Source organism: Salvelinus alpinus, chromosome 6 (genome assembly GCF_045679555.1).
Source record: "Salvelinus alpinus chromosome 6, SLU_Salpinus.1, whole genome shotgun sequence".
Lineage (NCBI taxonomy): Eukaryota > Metazoa > Chordata > Actinopteri > Salmoniformes > Salmonidae > Salvelinus > Salvelinus alpinus.
In genome coordinates, this window is record NC_092091.1 from 31,572,759 (window position 1) to 31,593,765 (window position 21,007).

The window sequence follows — 21,007 nt, forward strand, 5'->3', positions numbered from 1 at the left end:
AGTGTTATTAACCTGACTTTCAGAACGCTGGTCTGTATATAGATCTAGCGGTTTGTATTTTCAATCTACTGACGCACTCGACATAAACACTTGCACAATATGTAAACAATAGCCGAGTGTACATGCCGACCGGCGCTCTAAAAAGTCAGATAAATAATAACTTCCTGTGGATATTTGTTTTCAAATTTCGACCCGAAAGAGGATCAACCTCACAGACAAAGATTGTTCAAATGTAATTTTTTTCAATATTCTGGCTTAGGTCTTGCCTAGTACATCAGACTGTGATACTAGCTTTCTGGTGGTACAGTCTGACATAAAGCAATGTAAAAACGTTTCCACGTTTTTTCAGTGCTTTATGTAAAACTGTACCACCAAAAAGCTGGTATCATAGTATGATTTAGGCAAGACCATGTCTAACTAAGTTGGGGCTAGGTGAAACAAACTCCTGCAAGTACATTCTAGGTCCGTGACAAGTAACATATGAGCAACAGTTAGCTCGTGTGATTGTTTTTATTGACAAACCACCATACTTTTCATTGTACTGTATATGAGCTCACATGATAATATTCTATGCATTGCAGACAGTACTGTGGGGTATAATCGATACTGTAAACGCGCGCTTGGTTACGTGCTCGTTACCTATGTTTCACGTGGTGACGTTCCTAGCCTGTATGTCTTTCACAGTTGGCGACAGGGATAGTGGAAATGTTTTCGACCCTGCCCGTGTGTACGAATATTTGGAGAAGATGACGATAAGCCCAATAACTTATTTGAACACCAAAGTCTCTTCATTATAAACGTGATACTGCTTAGAGTGACGTACATATCGTGATATCCAGCCGAGAAAGAAGTAACGAAAAACCACACTGACACAGCCGCGGATTTTTGTGTGGCTGGGTAGCGCTAACGTTAGCTAGCTAACGTTAGCTAGCTATGGAGGATATTAACTCAAACATCAACGCGGACTTGGAGGTGCGCAAGCTGCAGGACTTGGTAAAGAAACTCGAACAGCAAAACGAGCAGCTCCGTAGTCGGTCTACTCTATTGTCTTCGTCTGGAGCAGTGTCAGGAAACCATAGACCCCTTAGTGCTGGATATGACTCACCCCTGTCAGCCGCCTCGGCGGCGGGGCTGGCCGGCTTCCCTGGGGTGGGGTTCAGCGGAACGGGTGCCTATGGAGGGCTTTTGGAAAACTCCCGTTGTTTGAGCCCCAGACTGTCATATGATGGCATCAGTTTCAGGAGAGCATATGAGGGCGAGGGGGCATCGGCTGCCACCTCTTTCACTGGCATCAATTCGTACTTTACTGATGCAGGGGAAACACTGGGTTTTATGGATGAAGGGGAAACTTCAATCTTGGATGAAGTAGACATCCTCGATCTTGAAGACATGGATTGTCTGAACGAAGATGAAGACAGCTGGTGAGTGATACACCATCTGTAATTCAAGTAGCCTGAGTGTTTTTCGAACAACGAGAACACAACAGTACGCCCTAATGCATTTAGCTAGTCAACCAGTGTGCCTATCATGCGCTCATATGTGACAGCTCCACAGCCGAGGGCAGCTGTTCCAGACATTATCAACGATGACAAACCCTTGGGGAGGGAAATAATCCTCGCTGAAATTGCGCCATAGGAATGCACAGCACGGCCATGTTGTCAATACAATAGCTTGCCACAGACAGAGGTCATCACACACCGCAGACCGATTGTCTGCGTTCGTTCTTGATTACTGAGTGGGTGAGGGGTGGTGGATGGAATTAAATCCGAATGGAAATTGGATCACGTATGGGGACTGTCAAACCACCTGCACTTGTCACATTACATCCTGATCAATATTGTATCAGTAGAACTTGGCATTCATTGTTCTGTGGGTGCTGCTGTGTTTGGACTAATCACACCCCTTTACTATTAGGCCTTAGTCATAATGTTTGCATTTTAGTGGTCTTGTTTACTCTGTCAAATGATGTACCATAAAAGCTAGTTGTTAGTTAACTATGTTAATTAACAGTTCGTATGGTGGCCATTTGCACTATTTTGGTGACATAGCAGAAGGCTGTCAGGTGGGAAGAGAAGTGTGCACAGTGAAATTTAAAGTTGTTTACCCAACCAAAGGCTATGGGGAAACAGCCACAACCATGGTTTACCTTCATTGTTAGGAGGACTATCAATACTAATACACACCATCCACTAGTCTAGTGTATGAAACGAGGTTGAGGGGAAATCATTGCCTACTAGGCCTAAATGATTATGACAATGTTATAGTACTTGAATTGTTGTAATAGCCAGGCCCAGCCACAGTTTTTAGCCACGCCAAACTGAATCTCAGGATCATGTATTGTTTGCTGTGCACTGACTGAGCATTTGTGGTTTATAGGGTTAGGTCGCTTACACAGATGACCTTTTAGAAGTATAGCCTAATCCTTGAAACTGGAGATGTTTAATTGGATTTGTGAGGCAGAACAAATCTCACTGCTGATCCCAACCTGAGGAAATCCCTGAAACAGTTGTAGAGAGTGATGAGACTTCACTGTCGAGCTGACGTGAAATAAGCCCTGTTTATAAATGAGATGTTGTAGTTTTGTTTAGTAGAGCAGTATGAATCATTAGCCTATAATGAGGAAGCTGGGTCAGTGTTCATTTCTCTCCCCCTCTCATTCTCTGAAAGATAGCCCCTTGTCTGCCATGGTGCGGTTAGTAGGATAGGGTTTTTATTGGCATATTATGGGCCTCTTGAGGGTAATGTAATGGTAATGGCTTGTGCTTTAGGTCAAGGCCTAGGTCGGAGGCGGCCAGCTATAGAAAGGAGATACAGTAACTAATTATGGCCAGACTGTCAGGTTAGTAATACTGCATGGGCTCTGGCAGCCCCTGGACATTTAATCAGATGAAATGAGCCTGACTCAGTGTGTGAGTTTGCCTGCCCTATGTGAATGTATTAGATACAGAAACATCTTCGACTACTCTTCAATATTTGGAAGAGAGGATAGAGGAAGCATGACTGGGAAGTTTACTGTGGCCTCTTAGTACCAGTTCCTTGTTGCCCCTCTAACCCAATCCCCACACACTCCACTGGTGTTCTCTCTGCCCTCTGGCTGGTGATACACACAGGATTACCCATAGTACTACTGATTGATGGCTTGCCAGTCCTGGTCATAGATTCCCATAATCCCTGAATTAGCATCAGACTGAATTTGCAGGGCCGTCTGGTCCTGCAGCTATTTGACGACAGCACAGCACCATCCTGCTGTTAAGCTTTTCATTCTAAAATACAGTTAGGAGGATCCAGCCAGACACATGTTTACAGGATAATTAGGCTAAGCTATATATAAAACCATAGCAATGTGGATGTGACAGAGCTTTAATTATGCCTAATGCTAGAGTGATAGGTCTTCAAGTTCTGGTTGAATTTGATTCTTTAAATGTTATGGATTACAGTCAGATTCTCCATGTGGCATACTTTTAGAATGCCCATAATGTATTGAATCTAGGCCTACATTTTTCTGTTTACTAGTAGGCTTTAGTGTTATTGTTGTTTAGTTGAGGACTCTCATGTGGGAGGTTTTCTCTGCCGCTGAGACAAAGCTGACTCAGATTCCTCTTCCTGGTACAGGCACTTTCTCTCTTTCTCTCTCTCAGTATAAAGCAGGCTTAAGTATCAGCCGTAGCAGCTGTGATGAGATGTAGGCCTAAGCAGGTTATAACACTCACCAAACCTGCATCGCCCCTCATCACATCTATTTCCACTGATTATCATCAGGTCTCTTACCTTATTGATTGTTGTCATCATTATCCCAGCCTCAGCCTGCCTTGCCTGGTTAGCAATTTGTACACTGGACAGCATTATATTCATGAAGGAGGGCTGGTGAAGTCGTGAAGAGGGCACGACAACGCCTATTCCCCTTCAGGAAACTGAGAAGATTTGGCATGGGTCCTCAGATCCTCAAAAAGTTCTACAGCTGCATCATCGAGAGCATCCTGACTGGTTGCATCACCGCCTGGTATGGCAACTGCTCGGCCTCCGACCGCAAGGCACTACAGAGGGTAGTGCATACGGCCCAGTACATCACTGGGGCTAAGCTTCTTGCTATCCAGGACCTCTATACCAGGCGGTGTCAGAGGAAGGCCCTAAAAATTGCCAAAGACTCCAGCCACCCTAGTCATAGACTGTTCTCTCTGCTACCGCACAGCAAGCAGTACCGGAGCACCAAGTCTAAGTCCAAAAGACTTCTTAACAGCTTCTTCCTCTAAGCCATAAGACTGCTTAACAGCTAATCAAATGGATACCCAGACTATTTGCATTGGCCCACACCCCTTTTTTTACACTCCTGCTACTTGCTGTTTATTATCTATGCATAGTCACTTTACCCCTACCTACATGTACATATTACCTCGACTAACCTGTACCCCCGCACCACACACATTTTTACTTTAGTTTATTTAGTAAATATTTTTTAACTCAATTTTTTCTTAAAACTGCATTGTTGGTTAAGGGCTTGTAAATAAGCATTTCACTGTAAGTCTACTACACCTGTTGTATTCGGTGAATGTGACAAATAATGTTATTTTACATGATTTGTTCACCTTGCAAAAGGGGCGTGAATGAGCAAATGTTAGCTAATGCATTTCCACCTACAGGGAAGACCAAGGGCAAGCAAACGTTGTTCCTCAATAAACAAAACACAGGAACAAAGTTTCCAGCGCTACTTTTAAACGTGTGTATTTTTGTGTGCATTGTCCATTGACGTGTGTGTGTTGATGTGTGTTGTGTTCGTCCAGGCTGTATGAGGCGAAGCTGAACAGCCCTTGGCAGAAAGCCTTGAGTCCCATCGTGTGGTGTCGCCAGGCTCTGGACAACCCCAGTCCTGACATGGAGTCAGCCAAGCGCTCCCTCATCCACAGACTGGACCTCACCATGTCAGGTACTGTCACCTCGCTCCTCTCCATTCTCCTCCTCTCCTGTTTCCTCTCTTCTCTCCCCTCTCGCTTCTCCCCTCGCTTCTCCCAGCTTTGCTCCAAACAAGTGTGCACACATCTAGGACAAATATGCTTTTGTTTTGTAGTAGGAACTATGCTGTATGAGTGTATGTATTACATTATCATGGCCAGTGTGCCTGTGGATTCTATCTATGTCCCTCTGCGTATTATGACAGCTAAATATAGACAATCAGGACAGCAAGGCTAAAGTGAGACCAGTTCCATTTTTACAAAGGTATGCTCATGTGACGCACATATCGTATCCAGCAACAGTTTGTTGAAGGTCGCTATCCCTAAACCTGCGTGTGCTCCGTAACGGTGACTGATCACGTGGCACTGGGGGTGTTACGCAACACCCCCAGTCATAGACTCCCTGGGCAGACAGACCGCACACGCAGGACCATGGGGTTCCTGTCCTGACATGGAGTCAACAGCTGACCTGTTCCCCTCACATCCCCTTCCTGAGAGTGCCCTTTGAAGTTATGTATCACGCTGAAGTTCAACTCCGACTGTTCATAGACCACAACAGGCTCTGAGGCTCCGGTGGGTGACCCATACATACTATGGATGAGTGTTACTTGGGTGATGGGTGGTGTTGATATCCTCGTCAGGAGAGGATAATGTTACTCATTCATTTGGACATCTAATGCTTAAAATCACTGACCGTGCCCCCCTCCACCTCACTCCAAAGGCAAAGGGAGGTTCTAGAGATCAATCAGCTGGTTGCTTTTTGCACTGCTTATTATCAGCAACAGGTCAATAAATGATTTAGGTATGTGTGAACAAGCAAAAAACAGCAATGCAGGCTATATAGCTCTTGTACAATATGCAGGTAACAAAAGGTTAAAGGACCCACCTGCTGACTAGCTTCTAACTGCCTATACCTGAGGGGAGGGGAGGGGAGGTAGGCAGCTGTCAGACAGCTTCAAACAGGCCCAAATGACTGCTTTTCGACCGCAGGATGAGCAGAGCGGGCCTAGGCGTGTTCTATGCATCTACTAAGAGTCTTGTGTGGCTGTACTGTATGTTAGGCTCCTCAGTGACACACCCTCTCGGGAGTGTGAAAATCTGTTGCCATGGCATCGTGTGAGGACTGTTTCCACGGGTGAAGGAATTTCACAAAGCAGGGCATCGCGTCTGGCTCATGACTAACTTAATACACAGCTTGACAGTACATTTGTACCACATCATAGGATTATTTTCAATGCTTTGAAATGCTTATGGAAGACCCTTTCAGAGGGCTTAGCCTTCAATGTCCATGAGAAACTCCCAAACTGTTGGAAGGCCCAGGGTGATTGCTTGCATACTGAAATGTGAATGTGTGTGTGTACTTTTGTTTTAGCTTGTCCATGGTAACCAAGCGTGTGTCTTTAGACTCCCTGCGAAATGTAAGCAATGAGATCCCTTAAATGCCATGCCCCAGTTACATAACAAACTGGAAGCAGGGACAAATAGTTTTTTATTTTTCAGCATAGTCGAGTTAAATAAATGTATTAGATACTATCTAGTTTTATTAGTGAAGTGTTATCAAACATTTAGAAATTCAAAAATGTATTCTGGGCATTGTCATGACATTATAACACTGGAAGCGTAGCAGGAAGTAAAGAATGGCCCGGGCCGGGGACTCTCTTGACAGTACCAGTCCTGTAATGCTGGGCTAGATTCAGAATGGAGCCTTCTGAACAGTGCTTTGACAAACGTCCACAGATTCCACCCACACAGTTCTTCTCTACAGCAGAAAGTACCTAATCCCAAGCTGATAGGCCAGCTATCTAGCCATGCTCACCCTAACATGTAGCTACTGTTTCAGTACTTAAGCTATAATGGACTGGATATTTCCGCCTTCTCTAAGTCATGCTCTTTCAGTTGTTCATCTCTCCCCTCATTTTATTTCTCTCCTTGAGCCACACAATAAAGGCTTCTGTTGCCCTCTCCTCATGTGAAATGCTCCTAGCTAGCTGGCCCAGTCCATCTCAAGAACCCTTTTTCACTTTAAGGAGCGTTCAATGACGGGTATTGTTTGACTTTTCTCTGTCCATCTGAGCTGTTTAATCGGACCTGGCAATCTCTGGGTTTGCTTGTTCTGTCCTGTCTGTCACTGACGCCATGCTGTCTAGGCTAATTCCAGGGGAAACTGAAGGTCCTGCAGCCAAACCATCAGCTGGGAAAGAGCTTTTATTACAGCTAGTATCTTGGCTACAAATGAATGGAAATAGCGGTTTTGCTCCTGATGATCTTTTCTGGCTTGCCTATGAAGTTAAGCAGGGTTGGTCCTGGTCGGCCTCTGGATGGGAGACCAGATGCTACTGGAAGTGGTGTTGGAGAGCCAGTAGGAGGCACTCCTTCTTCTGGACCCCAAAAAATATCTCAATACCCCAGGACAGTGATTGGGAACATTGCCCTATGTAGGGTCCCGTCTATCGGATCGAACGTTAAACAGGTGACCTGACTCTGTGGTCACTTAAGATCCCATGGCGCTTATCGTAAGAGTAGGGGTGTCCTAGGTTGTCCACCTAATCTTCCCCAGCTTCCAATTGGCTCATTCATCCCCTTTCCTCTCCCCTGTAACTATTCTTCAGGTCATTGCTGTAAATGAGAATGTGTTCTCAGTCAACTTACCTGGTAAAATAAGGGTTAAATAAACGTCATAGTGTTATGGAATGGTTTTAGCATGAAGGGAGAATGTGTTAAATGTCGCGTAAGTATGATCATTTATATTGCATGTATTTACCTATCTATTTTTTTAGGCCTCGGGCAAGATTTCTAGTTTTTCTTTTGTTGCATGGTTTGTTTTAGGACACAGTATTTTAGGACGACACTATTTTAGTTGGTCCCTGTGCTGCAAATCCCTGCTGAGACCCGGCCAGCAACACACTGACTATAGGCTCTCTCCAATCTCCTCCTCCTGATTTACTGTAGAGCTAAGCTGCTCCATCTGATCACCTCCTAGCCCTTAAATCATTCACCCCTAGCCTGGCACCAAAGGATACATGGGGGAAAAGCACTGAATGCACCCTCTGAACCGCTGTCCTTTCCTTGTGGTTTGTAAGTCTACAACTGCAGTAATCTCCCTATCGGGAGCACCTGATAGATGTCCACTTTAGGGGTCACACACTCCGCTATGTCTGTCTCCAGAGGTCAGAGCTTGACCCCCACGATGCGTTGCCAGGGCTTGTGTTCGGTGTCACGGCGGACACATGGAGGTGCCACTCCGAGGCAGGTAACTCCCTCCTTTAACTCACCGTGTTTGATCCCTGTCAGCTGTCTCTGTGTGCGAGAACCTATATCCTGTATGTAGGCCTATAGGTATAATGTTGATCATACCACAACACAACTGTTGTACATATCTGACCTATAAAGAGTGCGCTCTCAGCACTGGGAGTCTGGACAGAATCTGTCCTACAGACGCCTCTGTCTCTGGTGAGGTCCTGGTTTTAGATAAGCCCGTGCTAATCTCAGTGTCTGACCTATCTGCGAATCCACAGAGGACAAAGTGATTGAGAGGTGTGTACGTCTGTGGTCGAGTGCTTGTGTCCCTGGTTAAGGCTTAAGCATGCAGGTGGTACTGCGGTAGTGTCATGTATCCCTCAATGGCTGATCTCTGAAGGAAGTGAGTGAGTTGAGTGGACATGTTATTTCCTAAATAATGCGGTAGGGCAGAGCAGAGCATCAAAAGATGAGATGGAGGGAGGAAAGGAGGGAAGAAAGGAGAGCGAGTTGATAATAAAAGGCTTCTTTCCAGTCATCATCCAGCTGTGTAAACACATGGAGGGAGGGAGGGAGGGAGGGAGGGTGATGAGCAAACAAGTGGCCCTGGAGATTGGAGTGTATGCAGCACTGCGGGCAGAGCTGTCCCTAGTGGGACTGCAGTATAGCAGTCAACACTGATGGCCATTGGCCAGTGAGTCGTATCCCTGTCAGAGCAGCCAGGCCTGGTCTAATGGCTGAGCTGAGGCAGGCTCCATGGTTTGCCTGCCTACCTGGGACTAACTGACTGACTGGCAGGCTGTATGGAGTCTCTGTGGATAGCTGGGTATCACAGTGCTGCATTGTGCTGCTCTGACTGTACTACTGAGTGAATGGGCCGTATTGTTAACTCTTTCTTCAGTCCATGATAAAGACGCCTACGACTACCATACGATTTAAGTGACTCTAGAATGTGCACCATTTCCAACACACTAGAGAGGAGAGGACTCCGAGAGACGGTGTGTGACTGTGTGCACATTAGTGGTTGGTATAATGCAGCTTGTGTATGTCAGCTGGCTCACATTGAGTACGCTTGCAGTCCCAATAACAATTCAATATTCAACTGATTATGTCAGTATTCAGATTATGCAATAGTCATGTAAACACCATACTTATCTTAATCGGCGTAAGGTCAAAATCTAAGTAAGCATACGGCGATTAAAAGACCTGGTTTTCTGAGCAGTCTTTTGAATTATTAGGACATGTAAACACCTTAAATGGGTGTTCCAGCGGTGTATTTGATCTGTGCATCTGCTAGCACCAGTCACGCGAGCCACCGTCTTTAGGGCGAGTGAAGTGAGTTCGGATCAACAGAATGTATGCGTCTTAGAAGAAGTTTTCACATACAAACTGTACATGTCTGAACTCCGAATCAAATCGAAGATGTTCACTGTGGTAGAACGTTTATTTTGAGTGGCGATTTTCTGCATTATCAGAGTGCCGTCAGGTAGCTTGATTTCAGATGTGTCCATGTAAACAGGATTATTAGGGAAATTGTTATTTTTGGCAAAGTATGTACGTGTTTTAATCGAACTGTTATATTAATCGGACTATTCACACTAATCGCATTGTGTGCATGTAACCGCACTCACTGTGATTAAACTACTCCCTCGAAGGGGGCAACCTGTAATGCCTGCAATGACTTCCCATGTAAGATATTATCTCAGTGAATAATTGGTCATTACGGTGTAGATTGCTGGCTGTACAACAATCCCTTAGGTGATGTAGTTATAGGCTATCAAATCATAGTTTATTGGGAAGTGTACACAGATTTGCAGATGTTATCGAAGGTGCAGCGAAATGCTCATGTTTCTAGCTCCAAATGTGCAGCAATACAATACACACATAATCCAAAAAGTTAAAAGAAATTAAGAAATATCAGAACTAGCAATGTCAGAGTCCTAGAAAAGGTGTGTACAGTAGTAGTTAAATAGGATGAGCCATGACCAGAATACGGTATATACTTATAAAGTGGGTAAAACAGTATGTAAACATGGTTAAAGTGACCAGTGTTCAACGACTATGTACATAAGGAAGCAGTCTCTAAGGTGCAGGGTAAAGTACTGGGTGGTAGCCAGCTAGTAACAGTGTCTAAAGTTCAGGGCAGGGTACTGGGCGGAGGCCGGCTTGTGGTGATTGTTTAATAGACTGACAAACAGCTTCTTTCGGTCCAAGCTTTGATGCACCTGTACTGTCTCCTCCTTCCATATGGTAGCAGGGTGAACAGGGCGTGGCTCGGTTGGCGAGGTCCTTGATGATCTTCTTGGCCTTCTTGTGACACCGAGTGCTGTAAATGTCCTGGAGGGCAGGCAGCACTCACTTCACTCGCCCTCAATGGTGCATCTGTAGAAGTTTGTGAGGGTCTTAGGGGCCAAGCTGAATTTCTTCACCCACTGTCTGGGTAAAGGGACCATATCAGCACAGCATGTTCATAGCTATTCTCTTCTGTCTCCACAGCAAACAAGCGTAGGAGCCTGTATGGAAGTCCCTATAGTCCCCAGGTGAACTACGGAAGCCCATACAGCACAAACACAGTGAACAGCCCCTACAGCAGCGGCTTCAACTCCCCCTCCTCCACCCCCAGCAGGGTGCCCATCGTCAGACAGCAGCTGATGCCCCCTCTCCACCAGGGTACTGAACACAGGCTTTATTTGCCAGTCTTTAACTCTCTCCTCTATCCCTTTATGTTCATTAAGTATGAATAATATAAATGTGTGTGTCCCAGCAGCTCACCAGCAGCAGCGTGGTGGCTCAGTAGAGAGAGAGAGGAACGCCCCACCGGTCAGCCCTCAGTCTTCAATAGACAGTGAGCTGAGCACCTCGGAGATGGACGAGGACTCTGTGGGATCCTCCACCACATACAAACTCAACGACGTCACTGATGTACAGATCCTGGCTCGCATGCAGGAGGAGAGTACGTACCATCTTCTAACTCTCTGTCCATTTGTCCACTATTACCAGAAACGACAGGGATTATTTTAACGACAAAAAACACAATATTTCTACCATTTTTAGATTTTGTGGCATAGAGAAAGCTATAAACAATACTCTGAGCAAAAGAGAATGTTTTAGGATTTTTACCCTCCAGATATTAATCCCAAAAGGTCTTAATGATGAAATGCCCATGCATGTTATGTTGTAAATGTGAACCTGAACTAATGCCTTGTCATTCATCGCTTCAGCCTACCTGCGCTGTTCCCAAGAATTTATGAAAACCTACTTGATCGATGTCCTCATTGTGGTTTTCCAGAAGTGTTTAATAAAGTTTTATGTACACACATTGTTCTATTTGGTAACACGTGTTTATTTGTCCTTGACTCCAACCCCATTCGATGCACGGAACGGATGGGGGTGGAGCAATGTCTGCATAAGTGTGCAAATTAAAAAACGCTCACAAAAGCTCTGACTGAAGGCCTGGCGGCCGATGAGTGACGCTCAATAAAGAACAGTGATACTAGCAAGAGCAGTGTGCGGTTTTCTCTCAGATTGTGAGTGTTTCTACTGACTTTCTTTGTACAGGCTGTACTAGCGCTTTATGTTCTGACCGTGTCCCTGTGTGTGTGTTTCCAGGTCTTCGGCAGGACTATGCTGCCACAGCTTCCAGGCGTAGCTCTGGTTCGTCCTGCCACTCTCTGAGACGCAGCACCTTCAGTGACCAGGAGCTGGACGCCCAGAGTCTAGAGGACGATGAGGAGGCTGTACACCCCGCCTTCCACCTCCCCTCGAACCGCTTCTCCCACTCCCCCAGACACTCCCCCCGTGCCTCCCCCAGGAACTCACCCCGCTCCCGCTCCCCAGCACGCTCCCTGGAGTACAACCACAGCCGGGGCTCCCCGCAGCCAATCATCAGCCGGCTGCAGGCGCCACGTCACTCCCTGCAGGGCCACGCCCCCCAAGACCTGCAGACCAATGTGGTGAAGAACGAAGGTAGGGGGGAGATTGAGTGACTAGACTAGAGAGGGGAAATGGTTTTGTGTTGGGGTTAGTTCATTGTTATGTGGAAGACCAACTATATGGATTCATATGGTCTATCCTTTCTGATTGAAATGAGGACCGTTGTGTACGGTATCTGTTCCGTCCTGTTTTCAGTTGTTTTCCTCTGCTGTGGTGTTTGTAGAGAAGCTGGGGCGTAGTCTTCCTAACCTGACCCGCTCCAACGTGGCCCAGCAGGGCCCAGAGCCCGTCAAGAACAGCAGGAGCTGTGAGTCCAACCTGCAAGTGCCAAACGGAAGCTCACCGAGACACCAGGCAGTCAGTCAGTCTGCCAGTGAGTACTACACACACACACACACACACACACACACACACACACACACACACACACACACACACACACACACACACACACACAATATCCCTATCGCATGTTCACTCGGTAATCGCAATCCGAGACATGCTTTCATTTTCATATTCTGTCTTGTATACTGATAAATAATTGTTTCTGAAGCATATTCAACAGCAGCAGTGTAATGACAGGAGTGTGTTTCATGCTCCGCCTTATTAAACCTCTTGCTTTTTAGTGTCTTGGCTTTGATGGTTTGGGGATCTCTCTGTTTGATCGTTTTAATAATTTCTCCTTCCGTGCACTCTTCTCCTTTTTACCCAAATCAATTAGAATCAAGAGATTTAAAAGTAGGTTATTGTGAGGATTTATATTTAGAATGTAGAGAGAACTGAATAAAACACTGAATGCTCTTTAGAAATATCCACCAACGGAATTAGAACTGGAGTGGCCATTTACTATAATCCAAGAATGAGACAAAAAAAAAACACAGTGAATCAGTGGTGGTAGTGTTGTATTTTAATCCATATAACTACTCCCCACTCAGACACCTGAAGGAGAAACGGCTGCTGGACAAATGACATGTGTAATCTGTATCAGTTAATCTGTTCAACAGTTTTTTATATACACTGATAATGAACTATGTGTAAGTGAAGCGGGCATGCCTGAGCTTGAATAGGACCACTTTGTGAATGTCCGTAGCGTTCTGTACTATCCTGTACTGTGTCACTGTTGTATGGTTTTGCTCTTGACACTTGAGTCGTCTCCTGTACTTTGCTGGGCTTTTTCTGTCTGTGGTGGGCAGTATGACACCACTATCCCTGCCTCTCTATCTGACAGTAGAGCATGCGCTGCCTTTCACCCACCCCTCTCTTTCTACTGAGGCACTGGTAGTGGTTTGGCCTAGTGTTGGCCCAGCTGGGCTCTGGAAGTACTTTACCCCTGTCAGTCTCTCTCTCTCTCTCTCTCTCTCTCTCTCTCTCTCTCTCTCTCTCTCTCTGTGGACTGTGAATGTCTGGCTGCACTGCAGCACCCCATAGCATTTCAGGCTGCTCTTTTACCTTTGGCTGGTAACGACTATAAGCCCGGCTTGCCTGACTCACAGTGGCCTCACTGGCTACCACAACCCCTCCTGGCTGCCTGGTTCAACCCTATCATGTCCTCTTCTCCCTGGTCCACTAACAGTAACAAAACAGAAAGGATTGACTCTGTTTCTCCCCAACTGTCATCTCCATTTTTCCCCAGTAGCCCAGCACTCCTCCACTCCACTCCACTCCCGGTACTCTACCCCCCCTCGCTCCTCCCAAACAGGAACTCCCGCTCGATCCTTGCTGTCCCCGAAACCCAAACAACACCTCCAAAGCCCTTCTTCCCTCCGAGGTAACAGCCTGCCAGTGCCTGGGATCATCCACGTGATGAGTAAAGGGTCCCCTACATACACACACATCCTGAGTAATACACACATGATCACGTTCTTTACCAAAAGTAAAGCTTTTTACCGTAACTGGTTGGCTGTGTGACGTTCCTGCATGTACTCGACCCAATACAAAGTGCCAGGAAATTTGGTACAGTTGTCTCCAGATTTGCAAGGCAAGTAATTGTTTTGTGGGATGGTCACTTCGTCAGGGTAGGCAGCTTCTGGGATGGTCGGGAGTCTAGTCCTGGACGGTTTTTTGAGTGTCTCCATGGTGTTCTTGTAGGATGGGCCTGTTGGGTCTGGTCTTAGCAGAACAGACAACTCATGTCTCCCCCCCCTAGTGGTGATGGTGAGAACCTGCTGAGAAACCCTGTGGCTCTGGAATGCCTTTGGGCTCTCAAACCTCAAGGCTGTTTCAGATTATGTTTAAAATAAATTCAGTTTCTGGTGGGACCGCTGATGTGGTTAGCCACATCGCAGTCATTCCTCTTTTTGGCAATGGTTGCTGATTGGTTGAATGACAAGATCAAGCGTAAGGTTCACATTTACACTGAACAAAAATATTAACACAACATGTAAAGTGTTGGTCCCATGTTTCATGAGCTGATATAAAAGATCCCAGAAATGTTCCATACGCACAAAAAACGTATTTCTCTCAAATGTTGGCCACAAATTTGTTTACATCCCTGTTAGTGAGCATTTCACCTTTGCCAAGATAATCCATCCACCTGACAGGTCTGGCATATCAAGAAGCTGATTAAACAGCATGATCATTACACAGGTGCACCTTGTGCTGGGGGACACTAAAAGGCCACTCTAAAATGTGCAGTTTTGTCACACAACACAATGCCACAGATGTCTCAAGTTTTGAGGGAGCGTACAATTGGCATTCTGACTGCAGGAATATCCACCAAAGCTGTTGCCAGATAATTTAATATCCATAAGCCACCTCTAACATTGTTTTAGAGAATTTGGTAGTCCATCCAACTGGCCTCACAACCGCAGACCACATGTAACCACGCCAGCCCTGGACCTCCACATCCAGCTTCTTCACCTGCGGGATCGTCTGAGACAAGCCACCCGGACAGCTGATGAAACTGTCAGTTTGCACAACCAAATAATTTCTGCGCAAACTGTCTCAGGGAAGCTCATCTGTGTGCTCGTCAATCCTCATCAGGGTCTTGACCTGACTGTAGTTTGATGTCATAACCAACTTCAGTGGGCAAATGCTCACCTTCAATGCCCACTGGCACGCTGGAGAAGTGTGCTCTTCACAGATGAATCCCGGTTTCAAATGTACCGAGCAGATGGCAGACAGCGTGTATGGCATCGCGTGTGCGAGCGGTTTGCTGATGTGAACAGAGTGCCCTGGTGGCGGTGGGGTTATAGTATGGGCAGGCATAAGCTACGGACAACGAACACAATTGCATTTTATCGATGGCAATTTGAATGCACAGAGATACCGTGACGAGATCCTGAGGCCCATTGTCGTGCCATTCTTCCACCGCCATCACCTCATGTTTAAGCATAATGCACACCATTATCATGGATCTGTACACAATTCCTGGAAGCTGACAATGTCCCAGTTCTTCCATGGCCTGCATACTCACCAGACATCTCACCCATTGAGCATGTTTGGGATGCTCTGGATCGACGTGTACAACAGTGTGTTCCAGTTCCCACCGATATCCAGCGACTTCGCGCAGCCATTCAAGAGGCGTGGGACAACATTCCACAGGCCACAATGAACTCTATACCAAGGAGATGTGACGCGCTGCATGAGGCAAATGGTCACACCAGATACTGACTGGTTTTCTGATCCACGCCCCTAAATTTTTTTTAAAGGTATCTGTGACCAACAGATGCATATCTGTTTTCCCAGTCATGTGAAATCCACAGATTAGGGCCTAATTCATTTATTTAAATTGACTGATTTCCTTATATGAACTGTAACTCAGTAAAATCTTTGAAATCGTTGCATGTTGCGTTTTATATTTTGTCCAGTGTACTTGAAGTTGTCCATGGATTAGTTTACGTATAGACCTGTATTGGTAACTAGGTGGTCTACTTTTTAGTATAGTGCTCGAAGAGACTTTTTAGTCACAAGGTTCTTTTTCCATCCATAATCCTACACTTTCTTCTGCTGTCCTGAATGAAGTCAAATCTCTCCTGTCTTCATCTTTTAGTCCATCTTTCCTGTTGCTTTGGAGAAGAAGGGGATTTCAGTGAGTATTCACTGATCATGCTCCCTACTTTTTATATATTGTGATTGTGATGTGTTAATGTTGTGGTATTATCTGTGCCCTTCCTGTCACTAGAGGGCATGTGTGCCTCATCCTACACATGAACAAGCATCGTGGGAGTTTGTACAGTTTGTATAGACTTTATACATGGCCTCGTTTTAATTCGTCGTTTTCTTTTTCTTGTTTTTTATATGGTTATTGTGATTTCAATGCAAAATTCCATCACATTAGATTATTTGAAGATTGGTTCTGAATGCATATTAGGTGATGATCTCCATTTTTCTCATACACATTGTATTTGTATCATATGTGCCTCAGATCATTGTGTTGTTCATTGCTTGGAAGGCCACTGAGACCACAGACCTCTGTTGTGGGAATAATACTGTGTCATCTATAAGCCATCTCTTCATACTACAGTGTACTGTACTGACCTGTCTCCTCCTCTCTCTCTCCTGCCCCTCCAGTCCCTTCTCCCAGTAAGCTGCGAACCCCAGCCACCCCGTCTCCCCTGGCCCTGAGGCAGCCTGTAAAGGCCACGTCTACCCCTGGCTCTGGAGCCTCCACCCCCACACGCTCCCTGGGCCCAGCACGCAGCGGCCTGCCCCGGCCCAGTGCAGGAGGAGGAGGAGGAGGTGGCATCCCTGTGCCTCGCAGCAAACTGGCCCAGCCAGTACGCAGGTAGGTACACACATTACACACAACTTCAAAGCAAGTTTAGTTGGTTACAGGTGTATCAGACATTCTTTTACGCTTGCGTACTGGCAGAACTAATCTGTTTCTCTGGCTCTTCTCTTGCCCAGGTCTTTACCTGCCCCTCGGACCTACAGTAGCGGAGAGAACTGGAGAGAGGGCTGCTACTGAGGCTGGCATGGCCAGCAGGGGGCACTGTTGCTCTCATCAGCACAAAGAGGCATACAAACATTACAATGCGGCACTTTATCAACCAAGATTACTTTTACCATGAATCAAGAAACTATATCAAAGACACAAGTCACATTCTTCGTACTATCATGAGCAACATGATCTGAACAGCTGAAGCAACATGGTGTGTGTATCTGTGTGGAGAGGTTCTGAAAGGGCCAGGGTCCGTGCTATTCCGGTTCCTTAGGACGTCCCTACTAGTGGCCCGCAACTGCTAATAACCCATCCGGAACCACCCGACAATATGTGAAAATCTGAGGTCCGCACCCGACCCTAACCCGCTAATATAGAAAATGCGCTGTATACCACATTCGAAACCAGCTAAACAATTTTTTGACAGGGGGTGCAGGATTTTTTTGTTGTTGCTTAATTTAGATATGTTTCTGCTTATAATTTCTAACATTTTAGTAGGCTATTTGTTAGTCAACTTGTCTAGAATTAGATACATGCAGCTTCTCTTCTTTCATTATATGTAGCCCTAGAAGACTAAGTAAATTAATCAGTAGAATGATCGCTTCAATCTAGTTGACATCGGTAAAGTTTTCTGTCATCTGTTTCTTTTGCGGATGAAAGACTTTTAGGGACCGGGGAGAAAATGCAATAACAAAAATATAAACAGGAACGATTCTCTGTGCAAAATTTTCTAAGGAAATTTGTAAGGAAATCGAATGCTGTGAAAAAGAGCTGTGAAAAAGAACAACGTCATATTTCTCCACTCCTGTTCCTGAGTCAAAATGTTGCCTACATTTGGTGTATAATTTTACTTCAGGAAATGCTTAATTCTGCAGGAGTTAATATTAAGGCTATGTGGGAGGTTGTGATTGTCAAATTTGTGTAGCGTCTCAATCATACGTAACATAAACATAGGTTTAGGGTAGGGATGTCCCAAGGGTCCTGTATAGCATTGACCAAGGGGCCAGGCAGGGCTGGCATGCGGAAGGGGCCAGGCATCGCTTGCATGCGGAAGCCCAGAGATGCCAAAGAAACCAGCCGAGCTCCAGAATCACGGCGCCTCCAGAGGGCACTGTCACATGCCTCGGGGTGTCTGTTCAGCCATCAGTCAATCACACAATGCTTCTCTCCATCTCTCCCTTACTCCTTCCCTCGTCTCTTTTATCTTTTCACCTCCCTCAGGTTGAAATGTTTCTACACATTTCTCTTTTTGCAGTCTGTTCTTAACAGATGCCTTGGTCAGAGATCTCTATGATGATGCTGTGCAGGTGAAGTGTTCCTTTAATGTTAAAGAAATGTTGTGAATGTTTTACGAAGTGAACTCACCTCTGTATGGTTGTGTTGTCAAATCATAGTTTTTGTTCACTTGTGAAACAACTAGAATGTATTAATGTTTGTTTGGGACATTATTTATTCAAATAATTATTTAAAGAGTTCCTTTTCCAAATATACATTTTCAGCATTTGTTTTCTATTGATTTGAATAATTTGTAAGAAATGAACATTTCGAACCTCAACTGCAAAGCTTATTCTCCAAAGTCTTTTTAGATGGTTTAATAACAGGACATTTGTGTTTTTATGTTGAGAACACACAGGTGACTGGTAGAAACAGGCCAAAGCCCCATCTCTGACCTTAACCATAACTATGGCTTAACCTGAACTGACTATCACATATTTTCCAGAGCTGGGTAGTCAGTAGTCATGTCAAACTGGGCCAATCACTGGTAGCCGTCACAATCTCACTCCAAATCTACTTCTGGATTGGTTGGTTAGTTCCATCTGCTCTCCCACATTAGATTAATGTGCAGTTACAATATCTACTGTATAGTCAGACATGCTCCCACTAAAACATATAGAATTCCACACTTGTAACCCTGAGATCTGAGCATGCAGCAAAGGCTTGATGTAGTTCATTTAAAACCTGCAACAATATTGTGTGAGTGTATGTTATGTCAAGATGGAGAGAATAAATTATCATGACATCTTAAGTAAGATAATAATGGAAGTTCAATAAGTTAGTGGCCATTTGCCTCTTGTGCTTTAAAATGAATCAAAGAGGAGTGCCGAGATTCATAGGGATGGTATTGGTGTGCCAGAAATTATCAAACTAGTGCCTATTCATTTAAAGTTTCACTTTATTTTGAATGTGCTTTTATTTGTTCATTTATCATTATGTGCCAATAGTGTCTTGGTTTGCCAATATAATTTGTGTCTTTGCATTTCTGCTTGATTTAGTTTGGGGTAATTTTGTAATTGTATCAACAATGCATTTATAATTGCTTGTGTATAATATGCGCCATGATATTTATAACAATAACTCTCATTCTGTAAATGAACCTATTTAAGAGAGAGGTGCCTCTGTATGTCAAGGTTTGGATTTAGTGGAAAACTTGGCTAGTGTTGCAAAAAATACATGCTTCACCATTTTGGGATAGTTTTTGTTAATTCACCTTTTTATATTCACCAACATGACATTCGGGGTTGGATTCAATACGTATTGCATAAGCATCGCGGAAGATCCGTGTTGAAATTTAAAGGCAATGTTCCCGCGTCCACGGAGACTATGTTCTACATTCACGCTGCATATGTCGGTTCAATCGGAAATTACCTTTACATTACATTAACACGGATGTTCAGCGATACGGATTGAATCCAGGCATCAGATTCCCTGTATAAACTAACATTTCAAATTTAAAAAGTTGAGAAACTGCTGTCTACTGTGTCATGAATGGGTCAATTTTATTATGGTTGGGGCCAATTTCATTCAAACTCTTGTCATTTCAGTCGGGGCCGGCGCCAGAAGGAATCAGTTGATGGGCACATTTTTTCACTGTACCTCCCATGTGTGCACGCACGTGTGCGATCAATTTTCTTTTTTAAATGGGTGTTATAATGAACACCATAGGCAGGCAGCTCATGAGTTTCAAGTTTGGAGAAGCTTACAATTTATCCTACCATTTCTACTGATCTGCGTGCCAGTTATTATTTTATATGTGCATTATTGTGGAAAACTTTTTAATTTCAATACCATTTCGTTGCTCAATAATTGTCATGTGGTTAATCATCAATCTGAAGTAAAACGATCATCTAAAAGTTAAAATTCAACCAAAGGAGAGCACCAGCCTCTGCCATATGGACACATTGATAATGTAAACTGTGATCCATTGGCGGCTAAAGAAATAAGCGCAACTCCGAGATAGGCTTGCTGCCGCATTGGCCTATAGGCTATAACTTAATCAAGTAAAATATATAGGCATAAACCCGACATTAAAACAGTAGAATATATTTCACAATCTCTACTCTGCCTGTCTGCCTCCCTTTCTATCTGTCTTGACTTGAGCTATTGCTAAGTGCAACATTGTATCAAATTGTCAACATTGTATCAACTAGCCTTTTCTGGGCCCTCAGAGTTTTGTGCACCAGTGAGCTCGGGACAGATGGCTGTTTTTTTTTCTATCACATTTTCCCTGGATATATGGAATCATCAGATCATGATACACTACAGTATACAGTACCAGTCAAACATTTGGACACACCTACTCATTCAAGGGATTTTCTTAATTTTTACTATTTTCTACATTGTAGAATAATAGTGAAGACATTTTCATGGTTCGGGCCAGGCCCCTTAGTTCCAATGAAGGAAAATCTTAATGTTACAGCATATAATGACATTCTAGACAATTCTGTGCTTCCAGCTTTGTGGCAACAGTTTGGGGAAGGCCCTCTCCGGTTTCAGCATGACAATGCCCCCGTGCACAAAGCGAGGTCCATACAGAAATGGTTCTTCGAGATCGGTGTGGAAGAACTTGTCTGGCCTGCACAGAGCCCTGACCAACTCCATCGAACAGCTTTGGGATGAATTGGAACGCTGACTGCGAGCCAGGCCTCATCGCCCAACATGAGTGCCCGTCCTCGCTAATGCTCTTGTGGCTGAATGGAAGCAAGTCCCCGCAGCAATGTTCCAACATCTA

General features: G+C 44.8%; 1 protein-coding gene across 7 annotated transcripts; it reads left to right on the forward strand.

Moving 5' to 3' along the window:
* Positions 1-590: 590 nt before the first annotated feature.
* On the forward strand, positions 591-19,744 carry LOC139578558 (SLAIN motif-containing protein 2-like). 7 transcript variants are annotated; one of them, XM_071406313.1, is made up of 10 exons: positions 591-1,421; positions 4,779-4,921; positions 10,680-10,853; positions 10,948-11,136; positions 11,793-12,149; positions 12,340-12,489; positions 13,750-13,884; positions 16,108-16,146; positions 16,629-16,842; positions 16,965-19,744. In XM_071406313.1, exons 1-10 carry the CDS (start codon positions 934-936, stop codon positions 17,023-17,025), a joined length of 1,950 nt encoding a protein of 649 aa, XP_071262414.1. In that variant the 5' UTR covers positions 591-933; the 3' UTR covers positions 17,026-19,744. The 7 variants fall into 7 exon arrangements, with proteins under 7 accessions (XP_071262414.1, XP_071262407.1, XP_071262410.1 ...); XM_071406306.1 differs by lacking the exon at positions 16,108-16,146 and having other exon boundaries at positions 593-1,421; XM_071406309.1 differs by lacking the exon at positions 16,108-16,146 and having other exon boundaries at positions 593-1,421; positions 13,753-13,884.
* Positions 19,745-21,007: the final 1,263 nt, after the last annotated feature.